Raw genomic sequence first — 21,360 nt, forward strand, 5'->3', positions numbered from 1 at the left:
GGTATGAAGAGATTTGCGGGTGAGGAGATCATGTTGCAAATATTGAGTTCATGGGCTCAAGCAATCTTTCTGCCTCATCTTCCTGAGCAGCTGGAACTATAGGCTTGAGCCACTGCAATGAATTCTACATTAATAAATAGTATGAGGGGCTGGGATGTGGCTCAAGCGGTAGCGCGCTCGCCTGGCATGCGTGCGGCCCGGGTTCGATCCTCAGCACCACATACAAACAAAGATGTTGTGTCCGCCAAATACTAAAAAATAAATATTAAAAAATTCTCTCTCTCTCTACCTCTATCTCTCTCACTCTCTCTTAAAAAAAAAAAAAGATGTAGGTTCTCTACTCGCCTCATAGATTGTTTCTTTTGCTGAGAAGAAACTTTAAAAAAAAAAAAATAAATAAATAAATAGTATGAATACATCATGATACACTTAGATTATTCTAGTTGTTTCTAGTGCTAACCACATTGCAACAAGTACCCTTAATATGTATCTTCCCACATATGTTCAACTGTATCAGTAGGATAAATTCTTAGAAGTCAAATTGGAGAGCTTGGGAAAGGTTCTAGGCATAAGTGTATTTTTAATTCAATATAATTCCAAATATAGTATTATCTGGAAATACAAAGTACTTGTGAAATGGTTGCTTTCAGGGCAGGAAATTTGGCAAATGGATAATCTATGTAATATTCTTTTAAAAAAATAAGTGTATAAATTTTATTTAAAGAAAGAAGGGATTAAAATGGAAACATATACAGTGTGTAGAATTAAAAACTTGAAACATTAAGTAAAAAAATTTTAAGAAGTTTGTACAATGGGCTGGGGATGCAGCTCAGTGTTTGAGTACTTGACAGCATAAGCAAAGCCCTGGTTTCAATCCCCAGCACACAAACACACACACACAATATGTAAAGTACATAATAGGCAACTATAAATTTAAAACACTGGAATTCCAGGAGAAGGAAGTGTAGCTCACCAGAAGAGCACTTGCTTAGCATGTGCAAAGCCCTGGGTTTGCTCCCCAGCACAGCAAAAACAATCAATCAACAAAAAGCTGGAAGCTCAAGTGAAGAAGTAGACATTTTATTTAATTGAATATAGCCAAAATATTATCATTTTAACATTCAATCTTTATGGAAAAATCATTAATGAGATAGTAGAATTTTTTTTAAAGAAAGTTTTAATGAAAAGACTTTTTTTTTGGCTCATGAAAAAATTTTTACGCTATTTTGAAAACCTGATGTGTGTTTTTCAATGAGAACACATTTCAATTTATACTAGTCATAGTTCAAAAGCTCAACAGCTTTGTACGTCTCTAATGGCTATCATATTGTGGAGTAAAATTCTAGAGATTCTTCAGCCTGCCAAATTTCTCCATTGGCGCCTAGATTTTTGCACTTGACATTCTCAGTGCCAGCATCATTCCCAAAGTCAAGTTAGAGGACTGTATTTCATTGAACCCTCACAATGAGTAGCAATTGCTTATAGAATTGAATGTCTGCCCTGCAAAATGCTGTGTGCTCTATTCGGTATGGAAATCTCCATGTCCTGCACAGTGTTGGGCAGAATACTTGGTGATTTTATCTTGACTAAATAATAGCAACTATTTGTCTATAATTTGTGGGTGAGGGATGCCTACAGACAGACTTCTTTCCTTTTCCCCTTCAGGCTTTCCAACAATATCAGGATTAATGAAGACATACCTACAACATCCTCTAGGGAATCCAGTTGAACTTGAACAAGGTGCTGGCGTTCAGAGGATCTGCTTAACAGAAACTAACTGAACAGGCCCTTGCTCAAGCCATTGTCACTTCCCTGTTGTTCTCTATGCCCGTTGTTCTTTCATTCTTCACTTCTTTGACAAGAACCCATAAATTAAAACACCTAACAAAAGCATCCATGTTAAAAAAAAAAAAAAAAAGTCAAGAAAGGTAGAATTGATGGCAACAATGAGTGACATACCAAAAATAAAAAAGAAGAAGGGTTGGGTGTGACTTTAGGCTTCCTGAGCACACTCAAATTCTGATCTTAGAACTGGGACTGGGGGTGGTGAATAGGTCCCTGAAAAACTGCAGTGGGTACTGCTTGGTCTCCTTCTGAAGTGTTTGCTGGTGATGGCTTCTTGGTCTTGACAAATGTTTGAACTATATAGGAACATTTTTTTTTTTTTGAGAAAAGACAAAACTGGACAAAAATGTTTATGAAATAATGGAAACTTCCATTTTCCAGTTACAAAATAATTTTAATTTTGTACTTTTGTTTGTGAATAATGTTAAACATATGCAGGAGTGGAAAATCTAATACAATGAACTCTTACGCACCCACCACTTAGCTTTAACAATGTGATCAACTCATGGCCAATTTTTTTTCCCACCTTTCCCTCCATCCACTCCCATCTGATTTTAATTTGAAACCAGTGCCAAACATCAAATGGTTTCATCTGCGAATATTTGAGTGCATATCTGAAAAAGTTATTTTTATTTCTTTAACCTAGAATGATTTTTTTGCTTCATTACCTTTTTTTTTTTTTTTGAGGTGATCAGAACTGCAAGGCAGATCTCCAGGCTCAAGGTTATGGTAAACTCCCAGGTATTTAAATGGATAACTTAGGATGACTTGTTAATGACATGAGCAACCAGAGTTGCTATTGGCCTTTGATTTATGAAGCTGCATGTTCAGCTTGTATGATGGATGTCATTAACATCAGGCATGACGGGCTCATTCATCTGTCTCTGCCCAGTGCTCTTCAGTCATGAATGCACTCAACAGATGGGGAATTTCATGGCCGCAAATGGAATTGTTTATCCTCTCATTGTTCCCATGTCAGCAATCAAACTAAATCCATTACCCACCAATAAAAAGATCAGCCTGCTGCCAGTTCAGCTGTGGAAGGAGCTGAAGCTATGTTGAAGGGATTTAGAGTTTTAGAAGGGATAAAAAAGTAATAAGAAGCCACATAAAAATTAAGATCCCAGAGAAGAATTTGAGTCTCATTTGAAGGCTGAAGGTTTTAAGGGATTTGAAAGGGAAGGCCTAGTAATTCAATATTTTCTTTAACATAAAATATACTCTAGAGATGCCTGATTATAAATGTTGCTTAGCTTTTACTGTGTGTTGATGGCTTTATTATTTTATTTGAAAAAGATCACAAGCACTCAAATTGGGCTTTGAAGAAGGAGGAAATGTCAGATTCATAATAGAAAAACTGCCAAGATGTTAATGGTGTTATTTCTGTTAGGACCAGTTTCTTTGGTGTGGATAAATAGTTGTCTATTCTTTATAAAGTTGTTCCTTCTTGGCTTAGCGCACAAGTTCTCTGTACACTGATCTGTAAGGGGAGAAGATCCCCCAGGCTGCCCCCAGCATTCTCTTGGGCCTTGGACCAGGACTTTAAAAAGTGAATTCTTGCTGAGAGCCACAGCCAAGTCGGAATGGCCCCTGGCATTTTGCCAGAAGTAATGGTTGAGAGGTGAGCCATTAAGATGATGATATTAAGTTAAGCTGTCTATAATTGCTGTGACTGGATGATGCTGGATTGAAACAGGCTGTGTAATCAATTGTATATTAGACCTTTACTGTCCGCCTCAGTTGCCCGCTACTTTGGAGTTCCCATTGAGTTCTTGCGAGGTTCCGAGAGTGAGTGTGCACGCAGCCCAGTGGAGGGAGTTCCGGTTGGTATGTGGTGTGTTCCTGGAGGAGCCGCGTGGGGCGTGGGTGGCATTTGGGAGAGTTCCTGGGGAGTGTGTGCGTGGAGTGCTGGTGGAGTTTGTGCAATAACGTTTCCTGTTTGAAGATACAGGTGCTTTGTGGTGACTCGTGATTTGTGCCCAGCCAGACTGTGGCAAATTCTAAAACACTACTTGCTTTTTGCCAGGTTGTTTCGATATCAGGATATTACAGGCAAGAGATGATGGTTCAGCCATTCATTTGTGATTGCTGAGGATCTGGGGAACACGGACTTTATATTTACTCATTCAGAAAGATTGAGACTTTGGTCAATGAAAAGTTATCTGAGTGAGAAAAATTAGACTGGTTGTTTCATTCTTTCTTTTCCATTCTATTCTTCAAACACATATTGATGACTTACTACTGTATAGACCAGTTTTTATGCTAGATTATAAGAATGTGCTGTGATTGAGACAAGGCCTTTTACTCCACGTCAACAGATTAGAAGGGGAGATGAACAAGAAAATAAACGATTGCACATAGGTTAAGTGGGGTCACACTGAGGGTGTTACAGGAGTGCAGAGGAAACCTCCAATTAAAGTTCCTTGGTTTCCCCAGGGAAAAGAAAGGTGAGGATATGATAGGGCTAAGAGAAGAATATTTGCAAAAGAATAAGCTCAGTGTTGGGAGGTCTTATGAGATGGTAGGAGTCTGGGGTACAGAAAGGTCGCAGATACTCAAACAGCAAACCTTGCCCTGGTTGGTAGATGTGGCTGAACCTTAAAATTCCATGGTGCTGTGGGGGAAGATTTGCTCATTCTTATGGATGACTAGCTCTGACATCTTTTTTTTTATATTTATTTTTTAGTTATAGTTGGACACAACACCTTTATTTCACTTGTTTATTTTTGTATGTGGTGCTGAGGATCGAACCCAGGGTCTCGCACGTGCAAGGTGAGTGCTCTACCACTGAGCCACAACCCCAGCCCATCTGACATCTTTTTTTATCTTGGTGTTCCATATGTGATAGTCCCCTCCTGTTATGGTTTGGACAGGACGTGTCCCCCCCAAAGCTCCTGTGTTAATGCAGGAATATTCAGAGGTGAAATGATTAACTTGCGAGAGCTGTAACCTAATCCTGTCACCCTAGTTTGAACAGACTAAGTGGATGGTAACTATAGGCAGGTGTGGTATGGCTGGAGAGACGGGTCACTGAGGCTGTGCTTGTTAGGGTTTCTCTCCCTTGAAGCTCCTTTCTCCATCTTCTCCCTGTTTCCTGGTCACCATGCATACAACAGTGTTCCTCTGCTACACTCTTTAACCATAATGTTCTGCCTCATCTTGGGTCCGAACAGTGAAGTGAGCCAAACATGGACTGAACCTCTGAAACCACAAGCCAAAATAGATTTTTACTTCTCTAAGCTGTACTTGTCAGGTATTTTTGTCAAAGCGACAAAAAAAGTTGACTAATACACTTCCTTTATATTTGGTAGGTGTCAGGCATCATTGCCCAGCATAAGTGTGCCAACTGATCAGGATGTCCCGAGGCAGGTGGATGATTGGTTTAGGGAACTCATGCTACTTTTAGAAAATAGAAAGTACTTTCTATAAGAAGAAACTCACTTCTACATAAGGTAAGACAAACATTAGATTTGTCCCAGGAATCAGGGTAATGGGTTCTTCCCTTCCTATCTCCTTTCCTTCCATTTAACCATCAGCTTATCAACTGAGGCTGCTGCTTCTTCAGAAATCAAATTGGGACTGTGCAGACTGTTTCTTCTGATGGATTGTGAGCTCTTTAAGAGGACAGATTGTGCCTTATTCATCTTCATAGTCCCAGAACCTGCAAGTGGGTTGTCACGGGCAAGATCGAATCAATTGCTACTATTTGCTAGCAGTGTGACCATGGTCAAGTTATATCAACTAAGACTTGGCTTTATATTTCACAAAATGGGGGTAATAGTAATATCTGCCTCATTAGGCTGTTTTGAGAATTAAATAACATAAATGTAAAATACTTATAGTGTCTAGCACATAAGGGCTCACACAGACTATTGACATTAGGTTTATAATAAATGTTATCGAACTAGCATCTTAGGACCTAGTCTGACAAAGCCGATTTTGGGGTAAATTTGAGCAATGGATTTTACCTTTGGGACTCTCTATTTAAAAAGTTTATCGTCAAACATAAATACCTGCATGGGCACCTAAACAGAATTTTAATGGAAATATCCCTTGATTACAAAAATAACCTATCTCTAGTAAATTATCTAAGCATAAGTATCAGAGAGTAATAAAAGCTACTGTGTTTTAACATTTTAAAAAGATGATATAAATTCCTCAACTTGGTAAAAAGCATCTACAAAAGACTTACAGTTAGAATCAGACTTAATGTGAAAGACTGAATACTTTCCCTTAGGATTGGGAACAAAACAAGGATGTCTACTCTTACCCCTCTTACTCAACATTATGCTAGGGCAAAGGCAAAAAAAGGCATATGAACTGGAAATGAGAGAATAAAAGTTGTCCCTATTCATGGGTGATGTGATTATCTGTGTAGACAATCCCAAGGAATCATCAATAAAACTTCTAGAATTAATAATAGAGTGCCTCAAGGTTGTGGGATACAAGATCAACATACAAAAATGAATAACATTTCATAACACTAACATGAACTTGCGGGAACAAAAATTTAAACGACAATACAATTCACTGTTGGTCCTAAGAAAATGAAATACTTAGGTATAAATATAATAAAACATATAGGAACTCTATCTTAAAAATTGAAAGAAGCTGATGAAATCAGTTAAAGTAGACCTAAATGGAGAGATATACTGTGTTGTGAATCAGCAGACTCAACATATTAAAAATGTCAGTTCTTCCCAAATTATCAACAGGTTCAATTTCTATTGAATCCCAGAAAGGCTTTTTTTTTTTTCTCACATAGGTAAGCTTATTCTAAAATTTATATTGAAAGGTGCAGGATCTAGAACAGTTACAACAAGTTTAAAAAATAAGTAGAAGGACTTAATATTAAGGCTTACTATATAGCTATAGTGATCAAAACAGTATAGTTTTGGCAGAGAGACAGACACTTGGATTGATAGAAAAGAACAGAAAATCTGGAAGTAGATCTACACAAACATGCCCAACTGATTTTTTTAAAGTGTCCTTTTTTTTTTTTTTTAGTTATAGATGGACACAATAACTTTATTTTATTCATTTATTTTTATGTGGTGTTGAGGATGGAACCCTGTGCTAGGCTAATGCCACACTCCAGTCCCTGCCCAACTGATTTTTACAAAGTTGAAAAAAAATTCAGTGGGAGGAAAGGTTGTCTTTTCAACAAATGAACAAATGGTGCTGGAATGATCCATAGATGCACTTCCATACAATGACCTTTTGCAAAAATGAACTAAAAATGGATTACATGTGGAACTAAAATAAGAAAAAACTTAAAGAGAATATTTTAGAGATCTACAGCTAAGGAAAATTCTTTGACTTGACACTAAAGGTATGATGCATAAAAAAAAAAAAAGAAATAAAGTGCCTCATCAAATTAAGAACTTTTGCTCTGTGGAAGCCCCTATTAGAGAATCTATGAAGCATCTTTAAAACTTAACAGTTAAAAAACAAACCAATTAGAAAATCAGTGAAAAACATGAACAGATATTTCACTGAAAAGCATATACAAATGGCAAATCATATGAAAAGATGTTCAACGTCACACATTATTACAGAAATATGAATTAAATACACAAAAAAGAGCTCACAAACCTAACAGAATGACTAAAATAAAAAAAAAATAGTGGTTTGCCTTACTAACATTGTTTTCTTATATTCAAGGCATGGTATAAAGCTCTTACTGGTCTCCAGAAAATGTTGTCAGAGCTATCATGAGGCCTATGTGCAAAACTGCAAAGCTACCAGAGGTTTCTGATGAGAGGAGTGACTTATACTGTTGGAAGGTTGGTTTCTTGGTCTTCCTCCCTCTCTCACAATGCAGGCCTAGAGGGTTTATGAGAAAGAACATTTTTTAAAAAGGAGAACATTTATTTGTTGGTCCCCTTTTTTCTTGGCCTGCAAAGTCAAATACTATGAATGTACAGGCCTATAGGCTTAGGGACTCACAGAGGGTTCAAGAACTTATAAAAAAAAAAAAAAAGGCAAACTTAGTGATTTATAATTTGCTTTAAGAGATAATGATATAACACCAAAATAAACTCGCAAGTTTACATAAAAATTTTAATCTGTCCATATGAACTGTTAAGTTACAGAGTTGTCTCTCTGTATCGGTGCATTCTGTATCTGTGAATTCAGCCAGCTGCAGATCAAAAATCTTCAGGAGGGAAAAAAATTGTGTCCAACACATGTGTGCAGCCTGTCTCACCATGTAGTACCCGGTTTCTCCTTGGAACTCTGGCAACAAGAAGGCTATTACCAGATACAGCCCCTAGATTGTGCATCCCCAGAACTCTGCTGCAGCCATCTTTAGCACCAGTGCCACCCCCAGCTCACTGAATGCCAGGCTACCAGCAACGGGGGTGGTAGGGAAGAAATGTTTTATACCATGGCTCATTCCAGGCTGTCTATCTGCAAATCAAACCAGCTTGTGAAGAAACCTTACACAGCTCTGGTAGTGTGACACTCTTTGAAATCAGACATTGTCAGAAGTCCACGGAATTATTAATTTTCAAATGCTTCCTTCACTATCCAGTGTGAGAAATTGTGTAGGACTGTAACACATTTTTTAGATTCCAGAGTGCAGCTATTGGTGATTTGCAGTGTTTTCTGGACATTTTTTTTCTTGTCATCATTTCCTAAACAATATAGTATAACAACTATTTACGTAGTATTTACACTGTCTTGAGTATTACAAGTAATCTAAAGACGATTTAAACTATATGGGAGGATACACATAGGTTATGTGAAAATGATTATGCCATTTTATATAAGGAACTTTAGCATCCTGTTTAACTGCACTACAAAAGGAAAACCATAGTTGACCTTTGTGGGTCAGCACATGTAGTCTAGCCTGGTCTGTTCATGTGAATGAACTTTGTCTCATTTCTTGTCACTCTGCTCTAGTGTTTATATAGAAGATAAATAAGATTGAAAGACAGGAGAAGCAACACTTAAAACAATGGTGAAGTACTGCATAATAATTTGAAAATATGAATCAAGACCCATAAGAATATAAAAATTCAATTCAGGGAGAATTAAACAATTTCAGTTTAAAATATGAAAATGTCACGTATACATTATTCATTTATTCAATGCTATGCTATGGTGGGAGTAAAAATTTGGAAGCAATCTTGATTGTGTATAATAAGAATAAATTATTAAGATCTATTCTATTAATTCTCATGTACCTTTTAAAATAATGATTATGAAGATTATGTGGCAACGTGGAACATGCTTAAAATGTCCTGCCTTTCGAGAAAAAAAGCTAAAGACTATCCCATCCAAATGGAAAAAAACAGAAAGAAAATCTATCAAATGTTAACAGCTGTGTTTGGGTAATGGGATGATGAGTAGTTTTTTTTCTTTCTTTTCTCTCATGATTATTTTAATCATTGTAAATTGAAAAGCAATTTAGAGCACCCAAATTAAAAAGCAAATATGTAAAGCCAGAAAGAATGAAATGGGTTACTTTCAAGTTAACTGTCCTGAATGTAGTTTCACAAGGGAGTTCACACAGTTATTGCAGTAGCAGGGGATGGGATGGGGTGGTGGTGGGGTTGCATTTATGCTGAGAGTGATTGGGGTAGTTGGAAAAACAGTGGAATAATAGCAGGAGAAAGGAGACCCTCCCATCTCCAGCTGCCAGCAATTCAACCTAGGGCCTCAAGAACTGATTTCTGTCCATTCATTGTGGCGTGGCTCTGGAGACTGCCTCCCCCAGGCCATTGTGATGGTGATGGCCTTAGTCCCCCAATAGCTCCCAAGAGGAGCGGGCACTTAATGGTGGAGCCATAGCAGCTGTCTGGCTTGGGGTTGTTGGTCATCAGAGACTGGCAGCCTGTGCAGTGTTGACCCCGGGGGTGAACAGTCCTCTTTCTCATACTCACTCCCAAGAGGCAATAGTGCCTCATTAGGGTACAGTTTCTAATCCAAACAACCATTAATCTTTCTCAGGGTTAAAAGGCCAGAAAAGCAATTTTTTGTGCGCGTGCGCTCTATTTTGATACTGTACTTGTCTGTCTTTTACAAGAGCAGCCTTACTTCATTGACCACTTGAAAATACCCCACAGCTGTGTCCACAGCTACTCAAATAATGCCAAGTCCAACACAGCCCTTTCTATGCAGGGAGAAGAGACAGGAGGGCAAAATAATGTGACAGCTATTTATTGTGACACTTGACAATAAATCATAGAAACATGGCCTACTTGGAACAAATTAGTGTTTTATATCACAAAATAAATCAGGGATGTATGTGTGTATATATTTGGTCTTGCTAAGTCACTGAGTTGCTGAGGCTGGCTTCAAACTTGTGTTCTTCCTGGCTCAGCCTCCTGAGTTGCTGGGATTACAGGCATTGCCACCACATCTGGCTGAATGTGTACACATTTTAAGTGAAAATGCTGCCACGTATGATAGTTCTATGAAAGTAGTATCATAAAACTCTTGAATATAATTTTAAAAATTTTTCTTGCCTTGAATTAATTCATATAAGTGGAGTTGTGGCTTGTTAAGAATGTTTTTTAAAAAGGAAAGGTAGAGTACTTGCCTAGCATGTGTGAGGGGCTGGGTTTGATTCTTAGCATGACATAAAAATAAATAAGTAAAATAAAGGTATTGTGTCCAACTACAACTAAAAAAGAAGTATTTTTTTAAAAAAGGAAATCAGTAGAAAAACGGGATTTGAAACTAGGAAGATGCACTTAATTGTTGTCTGTGCAATATGAAAATGTTTGGTTTACATAAATAGGCCTAGTAGCCTATCTCACCCTAAAAATAAATGGTAAATCACAAAGCACATTTTTCATATTTTTAAATTATAGGCTGAGGATATAGCTCAGTGGTAAAGTGCCTGCCTAGCATGTGCAAAGCTCTGGGTTCAATCTCCAGTACCACACAAAAAGAAAAGAACAAATATTTTCAAACTATAAGGACCAAAATGATGGGTATCAAGAGAAAAAAAAACATTAAGGCCTCTTAAATCTGTTTCTTCATGCTTGACCTTTAAATTCTTCCTCTACAGAGTCATCGTCAATATGAATACCAAACACTCCTTTTGGTGAGTCACATTTAGACATCTGGCAAATGTTAGGAAACGAATCAAACATTCAGTGAGACATAGAATTCATTTCTACATCTCGAATTATTTTACATTAAATTCCCTCAATTCAAAATCTCACCTTTAGGAATAGGTACTCTAGAAGATCTAGTCATAGTATTTTCAAGCTGGGAGAAGCTTTGGTTGAATAAAGTAAGACTCAGATAAGACTGGGGCAAAACTCAAGGCCATTGACCCCTAGTCTAATATTTTCCTAATGATGTCATATCACGTTGCAGAATATACAGTCAGCTCTCTTTTTCTGGGGGTTCCACATCCATAATTCGACCAACTGCAGATTGAAAACATTGAGGGGAAATATTTCAGAAAATTATAAAGAGAAAAACTTGAATTTGCTGCACACTGAACCATACACTGAATTTAGTGAATGGTATGTAGACACACCCTTCTGTAGCCTCCTTCTGGTTCATAGATCCTCAGTCTCTCTCCTGCACTAGTTGTTGGAATTTTTTCTGATTCTTGTTTGTGTACTATGAAGTTAGGCCTATAATGATTGTGCTGAACATCGATACACATAATCCCCTTGTCATTATTCCCTGAACAATACAGTAGATCAAGCACTTACATAGCATTTACATTGTGTTAGGTGTATGGGAGGATGTGCATAGGATATATGCAAGTACTGTGTCATTTTATATAAGGGACTTGAGTATTTACAGAGTTTGCTATCTGTGTGGAGTTCTGGAACCAATCTTTTAAGGATATAGTGGGATAACTGTATTTTAGGAATTCTTTAATTTATCTGGATCCTTTTTTTTTGGCGGGGGAGGGAAAAACATGTAAATATCTATGTATATATAAAGTTATATATGTGTATATGTATATAATATGCACTATACATATACATACATATATTTTTGCTATGCCACATATATTTTGAGACATTCATTAACAACCTTTACTAAAGTTTCCTAAGGATCTCAGATTAGCAAAGAGTTTTCTATTTTCTGCCTCATTCACATACAACTTCTCATATCATACTCAATGATTTTTCTTGAAAAGCTAGAAAGAACTTTAGCTAGATTTATTCTGCAAGGTGTAGATGAAATTTGTTGGTAAAGTCTTATGCTTACCTTGGGCACTACCATCGAGTTACACCTCTATCCCTTCTTTCTCCTTTTTTAAAAATTAGAAAATCTCCTGTTTTAACAAATCCAAGCAATATAGATGCTTATAAAATATAAACATTTTCTCTATACTCCAAATTTTTCCAATGATAACTTTTAATATTTTCATGTGCATCTTTTCTACATGTAGACATGTGTTTACATATAGTTGAAAAAGTACAAATCACATTATACCAAAGTTTAATTTTTCTACAACTTGTTTTTTTCCAACATTCGTTATATAATAGACATATTTCCAACAGATTTATTTCATTCTTATAATAATACCATAATACTCCACTGCTTAAATACATTATGGTTTATTCATCTGTATACTATTAATGATTTATTGGTTGATCATATATATATGATTAATGATTTATTAATCTATATACTATTAATTATCTCTCATTTTCTAAACCAATTTAGTGATTTGCTTGATTTTTTAAAAAATGTTGTGAGTCAAGTCAGCAAAGACAGCCTGCACTTCCTGTGGCTATTTATACTTCCTTAGTGGTCTGTTATCCTTCTGGGGTAGGGGATTAGAAGATGTGATGACTACCATGTAGCTTAATGAATATATAGATTATTTCGGTTTTTGTTACTCAAAAAAAATCTTTCCAGGGGCTGGGGCTGTAGCTCAGTGGTAGAGCGCCTGCCTCACGTGTGAGGAACTAGGTTCGATCCTCAGCACCATGTAAAAATAAATTAATATATTTTAAAAAATCTTTCCAGAAACACCTCATCATATTTCATATTTTTTTAAATACTTGTGCTAGTATTTAAAAAAAATTTTATAGTTGTAAATGGACAGAATGCCTTTATTTTATTTATTTTTATGTGGTGCTAAGGATTGAACCTAGTGCTTCACATATACTAGGCAAGTGCTCTACCACTGAGCTATAGACCCTGCCCCTTGTGCTAGTCTTTCTATAGGATAAACTTCTAGGCATGCAGGTACTGTGCACAGCATAAGTACATTTACATATTTTTAAAATACTGAGTTTTTGCCCATTTGACACATGGAATAGAGGCAGAGTATTCTGTGGAGTTGGCACAAGAACACTAACACCTGAAGTCTGGCCCACGGGTCTGACATAGTGAGCATTTGTCTAGCTTATTTTATGGAAATAGCTTGAACATCAGGGAATCTCCTAGGATAAATTTATATCTATTACATTCAAACTGTAGCAAGTAAGTTATGTGTGGAGATGAAAAGACAATTCTCTAGCCAGGTCAACTTCTGTTCTCAGAACTACAGTGGATGCTGGCAATTCTTTCAATTAAAATGGCAACTAGTACAGTTTCATTGATGCTTCAAACAGAGCAGATAGATCCTCTTCTGACTGGGGACGGGGTGCAAGCTTGGTGACCCTTTCCTGAAACAGTAAATAAAAGGAGTTACTCAGGGCTTGCAAAAGACTGTAAAAGTTACTTGTTATGTACATTAACGTAGTCTTAAGAAAGAATGATTTGATAATAGTCATATCTTTAAAACCATTTCTTTTATGCTGTGTATTAGCTAATTACCAACTCAGAGGCTTATCAAGTCATGCCTCTTTCCCAAGGAGCTTTCAAAAGCTATTGCCCCTTGCCTTCTGCCCTGGACAAATGTATAAAATCAAACCAGTCATACAGAAAACACCTTCTCTAACAACCAAACCGGGTCTGTCAACAACCTCTGCCAATTCTCCAAGGGCAGAGAGTCCTGTCCCAGGCACAGAGAGTGCTGCTAAAGAAAACAAAACTATTTGTCCTTGACTTCTAAGACCATATATTTTGCAACATGGACTTAAGGTATATTCAAAAGAAATTCTGTAGGACATGAGCCATCAGGCTGTGTGCAACAAGCGATTTCTTTATTCCTATAAACTAACGTTTTACCTCTCCTTTCCCAAACTAGTTTAGTGATTTTCCCAGTTTTTCAATGATTATTATGAGTCAAGTCAGCAAACAGCCTGCACATCCTATGGCTATTTTTACTCCTTCAGTGGTATTTATCCCTCTGGGATAGGGGACTAGAAGGTATGATGACTACTATGTGGTCTAAATGAGTAAGGGGCTCCCACTTTCACGGGAGCATACCTGGTAAACAGGGAGGCTCATTATGGGGAGAGCTCAGTTGTGTTCACTGCTCTACACCCTAGTGGTGACCAGAACACTTGACACACAGAAAGTAGATGCTCAAGAGTTACTTGTTGAGTTAATGAAGATGGTGGGGAGGGGAGATATTGACATCTCAAAGGTTATATGTACAAGACCAGAGTCGGCCTACCCCTCCCATTTTTCAACTCAGAAATGACACCCAGTAGCTCAGATGAAAACTTAGGAGCTAGCTGTGAGTTCTCTTTTCCTTGCTCTGCAGGTTCAACCCATCAGCAAATCTGTTTGACCTATGTCCGAAATGAATCCCCAATCTAGAGCACTTCTCACCTCCTGTTGCAGACACCATTATGCGCCTGTGCTGCCTGACAGCCTTTTCCACTTTTGCTCCACTATCGCCCCCTAGAGGTAATTTTCTCCAAAGCGGCCCTAACGATGCCCCCCTCCCCCTTTTAAATCTTATCACACCATCCCAGTGCTTAAAACTCTTGGATAATCTCCTTGTTGTGATTAGAGCAACATTATAATCTCTGATGCTGCCCTAGCCTGGTCTTGCTTCTCACCCCAGCTCTCTCCTCTCCCATTGTCTCATCTCACTTGGTCCCACTGTTCCTTTTAAATGTTTGGCTTTCCCCTCTGCCTGCAGAGCTTCATGTAGCTGCCACCAAGCAGAGGACTTCTCACAAAAGACTTCATTACCTTGCTGGGGTTCCCACCACATCATCCCTGCAAGGTTACTCTCTGTCTCATCATCCAGGTTTTTCCTTCACATCATTAATCACTATCTGAAATTATTTTGTTTATATCTTATTTATAGATGTTCATTGTCTGTCTCCCCCCTCACTAGAACATAAGATCCAGGAAGGAAGAAAGGGACTTTATTTTCCTCTTTGCTGTATCCCAAACAATGCATGATATATGGTAGATATCAAAGAGTATTTTTCAGTTAAAAGAAAGATGAGGGGCTGTGGCTGTGGCTCAGCGGTAGAGCGCTCGCCTAGCATGTGTGAGGTGCTGGGTTCTATCCTCAGCACCACATAAAAATAAATAAATAGAATAAAGGTATTGTGTCCAACTACAACTAAAAAATATTTAAAAAAAGAAAAGAAAGATAAAAAGAAAGAAGGAGGGCTGGGGCTACAGCTCAGTGGTAAAGTACTTGCCTCGAATGTGTGGGACACTGGGTTCCATCCTCAGCTCCACATAAAAATAAATAAAGATATTGTGTGTCCATCTACAACTAAAAAAATTTAAAAAAAAGAAAAAGAAAGAAGGAAACGTTAAAAAATCAACTCAGGGCTGGGGTTGTGACTCAGTGGTAGGATGCTTGCTTAAAGTGTGTGAGGCACTGGGTTTGATCTGAGTATTACCACATAAAAATAAATAAATAAAATAAAGGTATTATGTCCCTCTGCAACTAAAAAAAATTTTTTAAAATATCAACTCCAAATGGGTCTAAACCCCCAGAAATAAGAGCACAAACCTTAAAACTCAAAAAAGAAGAATACAAAGGGGGAGAACTTCATGACCTTGGAATTGGCAAAGATATTTTGGATATGAGATGAAAAACACAGGCAATAAGGGAAAAACCAGATAATCTGGACTAGATAAAAATTTAAAACTTTTGTGCACCAAGATACTAACAAGAGGGATAAAGATAACTCACAAAACAGGAGAAAATATTTGCAATCATATATCTGATCAGGGATAAATGTCCAGAATTTAAAAATGATTTCTACAATTCAACAACAGTAACAACAACAAAACCCTAAACCACTCAATTCAAAAATGAGCAAATAACTTGAATAAATATTTCTCCAAAGAAAATAAATAGCCAGTAAATGCATGACAACATGCTCAGTATTATTAATCATCAGGGAAACACAAATCAAAGCCTTAACTAGATACCACTTCACACCTATTGAGATGAACTATTATAAAATGGAAAATAAGGAGTGTTGATGGAGAGGTGGAGAAATTGGAACTGCATGAATTGTTAATGAAAATATAAAATGATTCAGCCACTATGGAAAACAGTTTATCAATTCCTCAAAAAGTCAAACGTAGAATTACTATATGGTCTAATTCTACTCCTAGGTTTATACTCAAAAGAAAGCAGGGACTCAAATAGACAACTACACATCAATGTTCATAGCATTATTCATAAAGGCCAAAAGATGGACACAACCCATGTCCCATCAACATGTGAATGGATAAACAAAATGGGATGTGCCTATACAATGAAATATTATTCAGACATGAGCAGGAATGAAATTCTGACACATGCTATAACATGCATGAACAGTGAAGACATTATGATAAATGAAATAAGTCAGTCACAAAAGGAAAAATATTGTGAAATTCTACTTAAATGAGGTACCTAGAATAGGCAAATTCAGAGATAGAAGGTAGAATAGAAGTTACCAAAGGCTGGGAGAAGGGGGAATTGTTGTTTAAGGGATGTATGGCTATTTGGGATGATAAAAGAAAGTTCTGGAAATGTTTGGCTGTATAACACTGAATATACTTAATAGCACTGAGTTATATGTGTAAAATTAATTAGAATGGTAAATTTTATGTTTTATGTACATGTGTCCACAATTAAAAATAATTGAAAATAAAAAGGATGGATGAATGGATGGATATTTGGAAAAAGGTGAGGGGCAATATTGATGAATATGAGTGAGGCAAAAGCAAAATTTTACATCCCAGCAGATCCTCCAGAGACCCTAAGGAATTTTGAAAATCCACAGCAAGGCAAAGGCTTGTTCATGGTTCTTCTATCTATCATCTATCTATGTTTACAGCAGGGTTGAGAGCAGAAGTTCAGCATTTTCTATGGCCACATATGATGATCTCCACATTACTCTGTTATAATGAGTCTTATCTGATAAGCTCAAAGTCCCTTTACACAATCTGGGTTTATCTTTAGTCACACAGTTCAGGACTCTCAGAAGGACCTGGGGCCATGCCTAAGCAGAATTGCTCTTTCATATCTCTAGCCCCCAGAGAGTGGTTAAATGCGGGCAAAGACAAAGTTTGTGATGTCTCGCTAGACAAATCAGCTCTGCCATATGAAAGCTAAACTCAGAATGAAGACGTGTTAAGCAACGTGCGGTTATTTATAGACATGTAAGACCAAGAACAACTGATTAACATGGGCACCGAAGTAAATTCAGACTTCTACTTTTAGCACATTCATAAAATAACAACATTTCAGCTGCCCTGTCTACCAGGGAGTGGAAGTGCTCATTCGGGTAGGCAGCTCTCCTCAGTAATGAAATGTTTTGATTTGAAATGTAAATGTTTCTTTCCAGGGGTTTCAGAAATTCATCTTGGAAGATTAATTTATTTTTGCCTGCTCTCCTTGCAGCCTAGCTACGGCAGTTGGAAGCCTCTGTACACAGGGCCACTATTTGCTGCCACCAGTAAGGGCTGTGGTGTTTGGTCAAGAATACAGGCCTGGTTGTTCCTTCCAGAGAAAACTGGTCCCTGGTTGCTGAACATAAAAGAACCTTTATCAAACATCGACTCTATGAAATAAACTCTCTGGCAATGTCCTTTAAGGGACTAGTCTATCCTCCTCCCTGCCTTAAATCCCATAGACACTAAAAAGTGAAGATCGATTTACTAGGCGTGTAAAATTCTGAAGTTGCAATAACCTCTCTGTAAAATGTTCACTGCTGCCAAAATGCAAAATAAAACAAAACCCCACAGTCATTCTTCATCTGCAGAATAGACAAGCTCATTTCTAAGATCCCCTTTAAAGTCCTAGGAGTCTATGAATATGTGCATATATCTATCCCATTGACTCCAAAATGGAACCAGTGCTAGTTAATTAACTTCAACTGTTTCTCCTAATCATGCAAACATGATCAAAGGGGGAAAGGCAGTATACACCTTGGGGCTGCTTTATGAAAACAGATCAAGGGAAATCTGGCTTCCTACTTTGTGACATGACTTACATTCAAAAGACTGCATTTACCTCCCATCTTTTGTGAAACTAAGAAATTCATTTTGTCTAATTAAGGTTTTGCTTCTATGATTTCTCTCTATGACATGTACATGAAGGCATCCAGAATAATACCTAATTAACTTACTATTTTAGTGGATGGTCTCCAATGTTTCCAGACTAAATGTTATAGTCTGGAATAGCTCTTGAAAGTGAAGGTCTGAGCACAGTAGAATTAGAACAGTGAAAACTTGCCAATGTGTGTTGATGGAGGGGAAGTGCACTGTCACCAGCTATTAAATGGCTAAGAATACTATACAGTTTCATCTAAAAATCATAGATACCATTCTTGGAAGCAGACAAACACACATTTTTGAATACTGTCCTGGGTTAAACAAGCATAACTTTATAGAGGGCCCTTGCAGAATAGATAGTGTTACTGAGACTGTGCTATTAAAATCAGGAAGACCACTCAGTCTGTGGTGTCCCTGGACAGGCCTTCATGGTACCCCTGACTTTGGCTGAGTCCTAGTTAGTCAATCTGAGGAAACATCTCAAAAAGTTACTACCACCTAGCCACTTAGCTCATCTGGACAGAGGCTGTAAGAGGAAGGGTCTGCAGGTATGTGTTTATTTAGCATGTTTTTTAGGTTGTGCTAGGAGCTAAAGTCCTGCCCTCATGGAACTTATAGTCTAGTAAGTTTGGATAAAGTAATTGTGATGGCCTCACAAGGTCTTATCTTTTGGCTATTTTGTCTCTTGGACTTATGAGTTAGAACTAAGAATTCGTAGGATGGCTCAGGGCTGCGCTACACTTTTTTTTTTACATTCAATTATATTTTATTTTTATTTTTTTCATTATTTTAAACTATTTTTTAGTTGTTGATGGATATTTATCTTTTTAAATTTATATTCGGTGCTGAGAATCAAACCCAGTGCCCCACACATGTGAGGCAAGCACTCTGCCACTGAGCCACAACCGCAGCCCATCATTTATATTTTTAGATACAACTGGATTCACTGGACTTTAATCTAAATCTGGGAAACTGGTGGCTCATGGTCTATGATTCATTTGTACATAGGGAAACCAGGGCAAACTCAGTAGGAACATCTGGATTGCTTATTTTTCTTGAAATTGGAAGTTCTACCAATAGAAGGACCTGAATTTCTGCTTGGTGATAAGAATTGCAGAATAGCTGTTCACCCAATTAGATGAGTCACATGCTTTCCAGTTTACCAAAGTCCCCACTACTTCCTGTTGTATTAAATGACTTTGTTGATTGCCTACATGGCTCCTGGTGGAAATATGAGCCAGTGAGCCAGATCTATACAAATATCTTACGTGAGTGGTGAGACTGTCAACATTCTACACACTGATACATGGGGATGAAGCAGTTAGTTCAAAGTCTTTACTACCTGGAGTAAGAGGGAAAAGAGCACTGCTACTTATAGTATGCAGGATGCCATGCAGGATATTCCAGATTTAGCTTTGTTTCAAGGTCAGGGAGAGGCCCACAAATGCCTTAACTTTGGACAGAAGAGCCCCACAATATTAAAATGATCCCTGTCTTGCCATATAATTCCAGGCATGGTGAACACCGTGTGGCCCACCAACCAAGCTCTCATGGCTCTGAGCTCTCTACTTGGTGATGAATTGCAATGAACAGAGTCTTGGCCCATTAGCATCTGATGTATCAGCTTGAGAGTTCCAACAAAGGATCAACTCTCTTCATGAGATTCTTGGGAGAGGGAAGTTAATACATCTATATGATTCTGCCAAATAAAGAACTGCAGCTCACTTGATATTCTTTAGCAAAGTTTAAGTAAATGAAATAAGACCCAGAGAAAATAACATTTGTATAAAATATACAATCTTCCAAATTCATTCCAAAGCAATTTCGTAATAGTTTCAACTTAAATGGCGTGCTCATTTGTCACAAAATAGTAGGAATTTGTCACTCTTTATAATGGAAAATAACATCAGCAGTCCTTTTGAACAGCTTTGTGCTATTTTACAGGGGAATCTTAAAAGAACAGAAATAGGGAAATTTTGCCTTCGTTCAGGGTTGATTTGGGTTGTTTTCCCCTCAAATTTCCATAAAGAATCCTTTCAGTTTTACCATAAAATCCTCACCTAAACCACACTTCTATGGAATAACATAAAGGCAAAGGAGCCTGGGCCCCTTCCCAATGGGGAACTGCTGTGGAGGAAACCTGAGACCAGCTGCAGAACCCTATGTCTCTATCTCCCCCTAACCCACCCCAAATGAAACATATTTTTCTGGAAGCTCTGTGCTTCTTAGCAGGAGTGAGGACCATGCTGTGCCTCTTACCTGGGGCAACGTTCCTTTCACTAATGCAGGGATGTCGGCCTTGGAGTAACCAATGGCAGCGAGGCCATCATCAACATTTAAATCAAATAAGAATTTCCGGAGTGCATCTGCCAATACAGGCCCAGCATCTTGGATCTTGGCAGTGCGAATGTCCGCTCCTAGAAGACACAAAATGCACACTGGGGAGAGAGGGTGTAGGCGGAGAGGAAGGCACAAGATCAGTCAGATACAACATGTGTACTCTTATCCATTTCCAAATGCCAAGGATGAGGGCATCACTGTGCCTCCCTCAAGGTGGCTCAATGGTCAATGATCAACCCCACAGAAAACGTGTTGGCAAGGCAAGACTGAGAAGCCCAGGGCCTCTGCAAGAAAAAAAAAAGTCTGCCAGGGCTCTTAAATTGACTCTCACATTTCTAAGGAACTGTCAATTCCTACCTGCTCAGCCTTTGGGTGGTGGGAAAGAGGTACAGAAGCAATAAAGAAAGCTACAGAAAGGAAACCAGAAAAGAAGTCTGGTACTTGGGGAGGAGGAAGGAGCATTTGTAGGTGAAACACAGCTTATGTGATTTTCAAGGCTTGGAATTTGCTGACATCTAGAGGTGTGCATGTTTCATGTCTTTTCTCATGCAACATCTTAAAAAAAGTCAAGACCTGGAACTGGGGATGTGGCTCAATGGTTGAGCACTTGCCTAGCATGTGCAGGGCCCTGGGTTAAATCTCTAGTAACACACACACACACACACACACACACACATACCATGGGGTGGGGGGAGTACAAAGAGGGGGGAAGAGGGAGGAGGAGAAGGAGGAGGAAGGGACCCTTCGTAAAAGCCTTGTGAGACAAGGATATAAAAGTACCAAAACTCCCACATTAATTGCCAAAAAGGAAGAAAATAGTAT

The 21,360-nt window shown here is 38.0% G+C and overlaps 1 protein-coding gene across 2 annotated transcripts in view; it reads right to left on the reverse strand.

The window, feature by feature from the left end:
- Positions 1-12,168: 12,168 nt before the first annotated feature.
- Adhfe1 (alcohol dehydrogenase iron containing 1) overlaps positions 12,169-21,360 on the reverse strand; it is a 31,994-nt gene continuing 22,802 nt past the window's right edge. Inside the window, exons 13-14 of one of the 2 annotated variants that reach the window (XM_046428548.2) lie at positions 20,458-20,636; positions 12,169-13,448 (exon numbers count right to left, since the gene is read on the reverse strand). In XM_046428548.2, the coding sequence (XP_046284504.1) occupies positions 13,365-13,448; positions 20,458-20,636 (263 nt within the window). In that variant the 3' untranslated portion in view covers positions 12,169-13,364. The remainder of the gene's footprint in view (positions 13,449-20,457; positions 20,637-21,360) is intronic. The other variant, XM_046428549.2, reaches the window with a different exon arrangement.

Source organism: Marmota monax, unplaced genomic scaffold (genome assembly GCF_021218885.2).
Source record: "Marmota monax isolate L192 unplaced genomic scaffold, Marmota_monax_Labrador192_F-V1.1 WCK01_AAM20220418_F8-fsc00044, whole genome shotgun sequence".
Classification (NCBI taxonomy): domain Eukaryota; kingdom Metazoa; phylum Chordata; class Mammalia; order Rodentia; family Sciuridae; genus Marmota; species Marmota monax.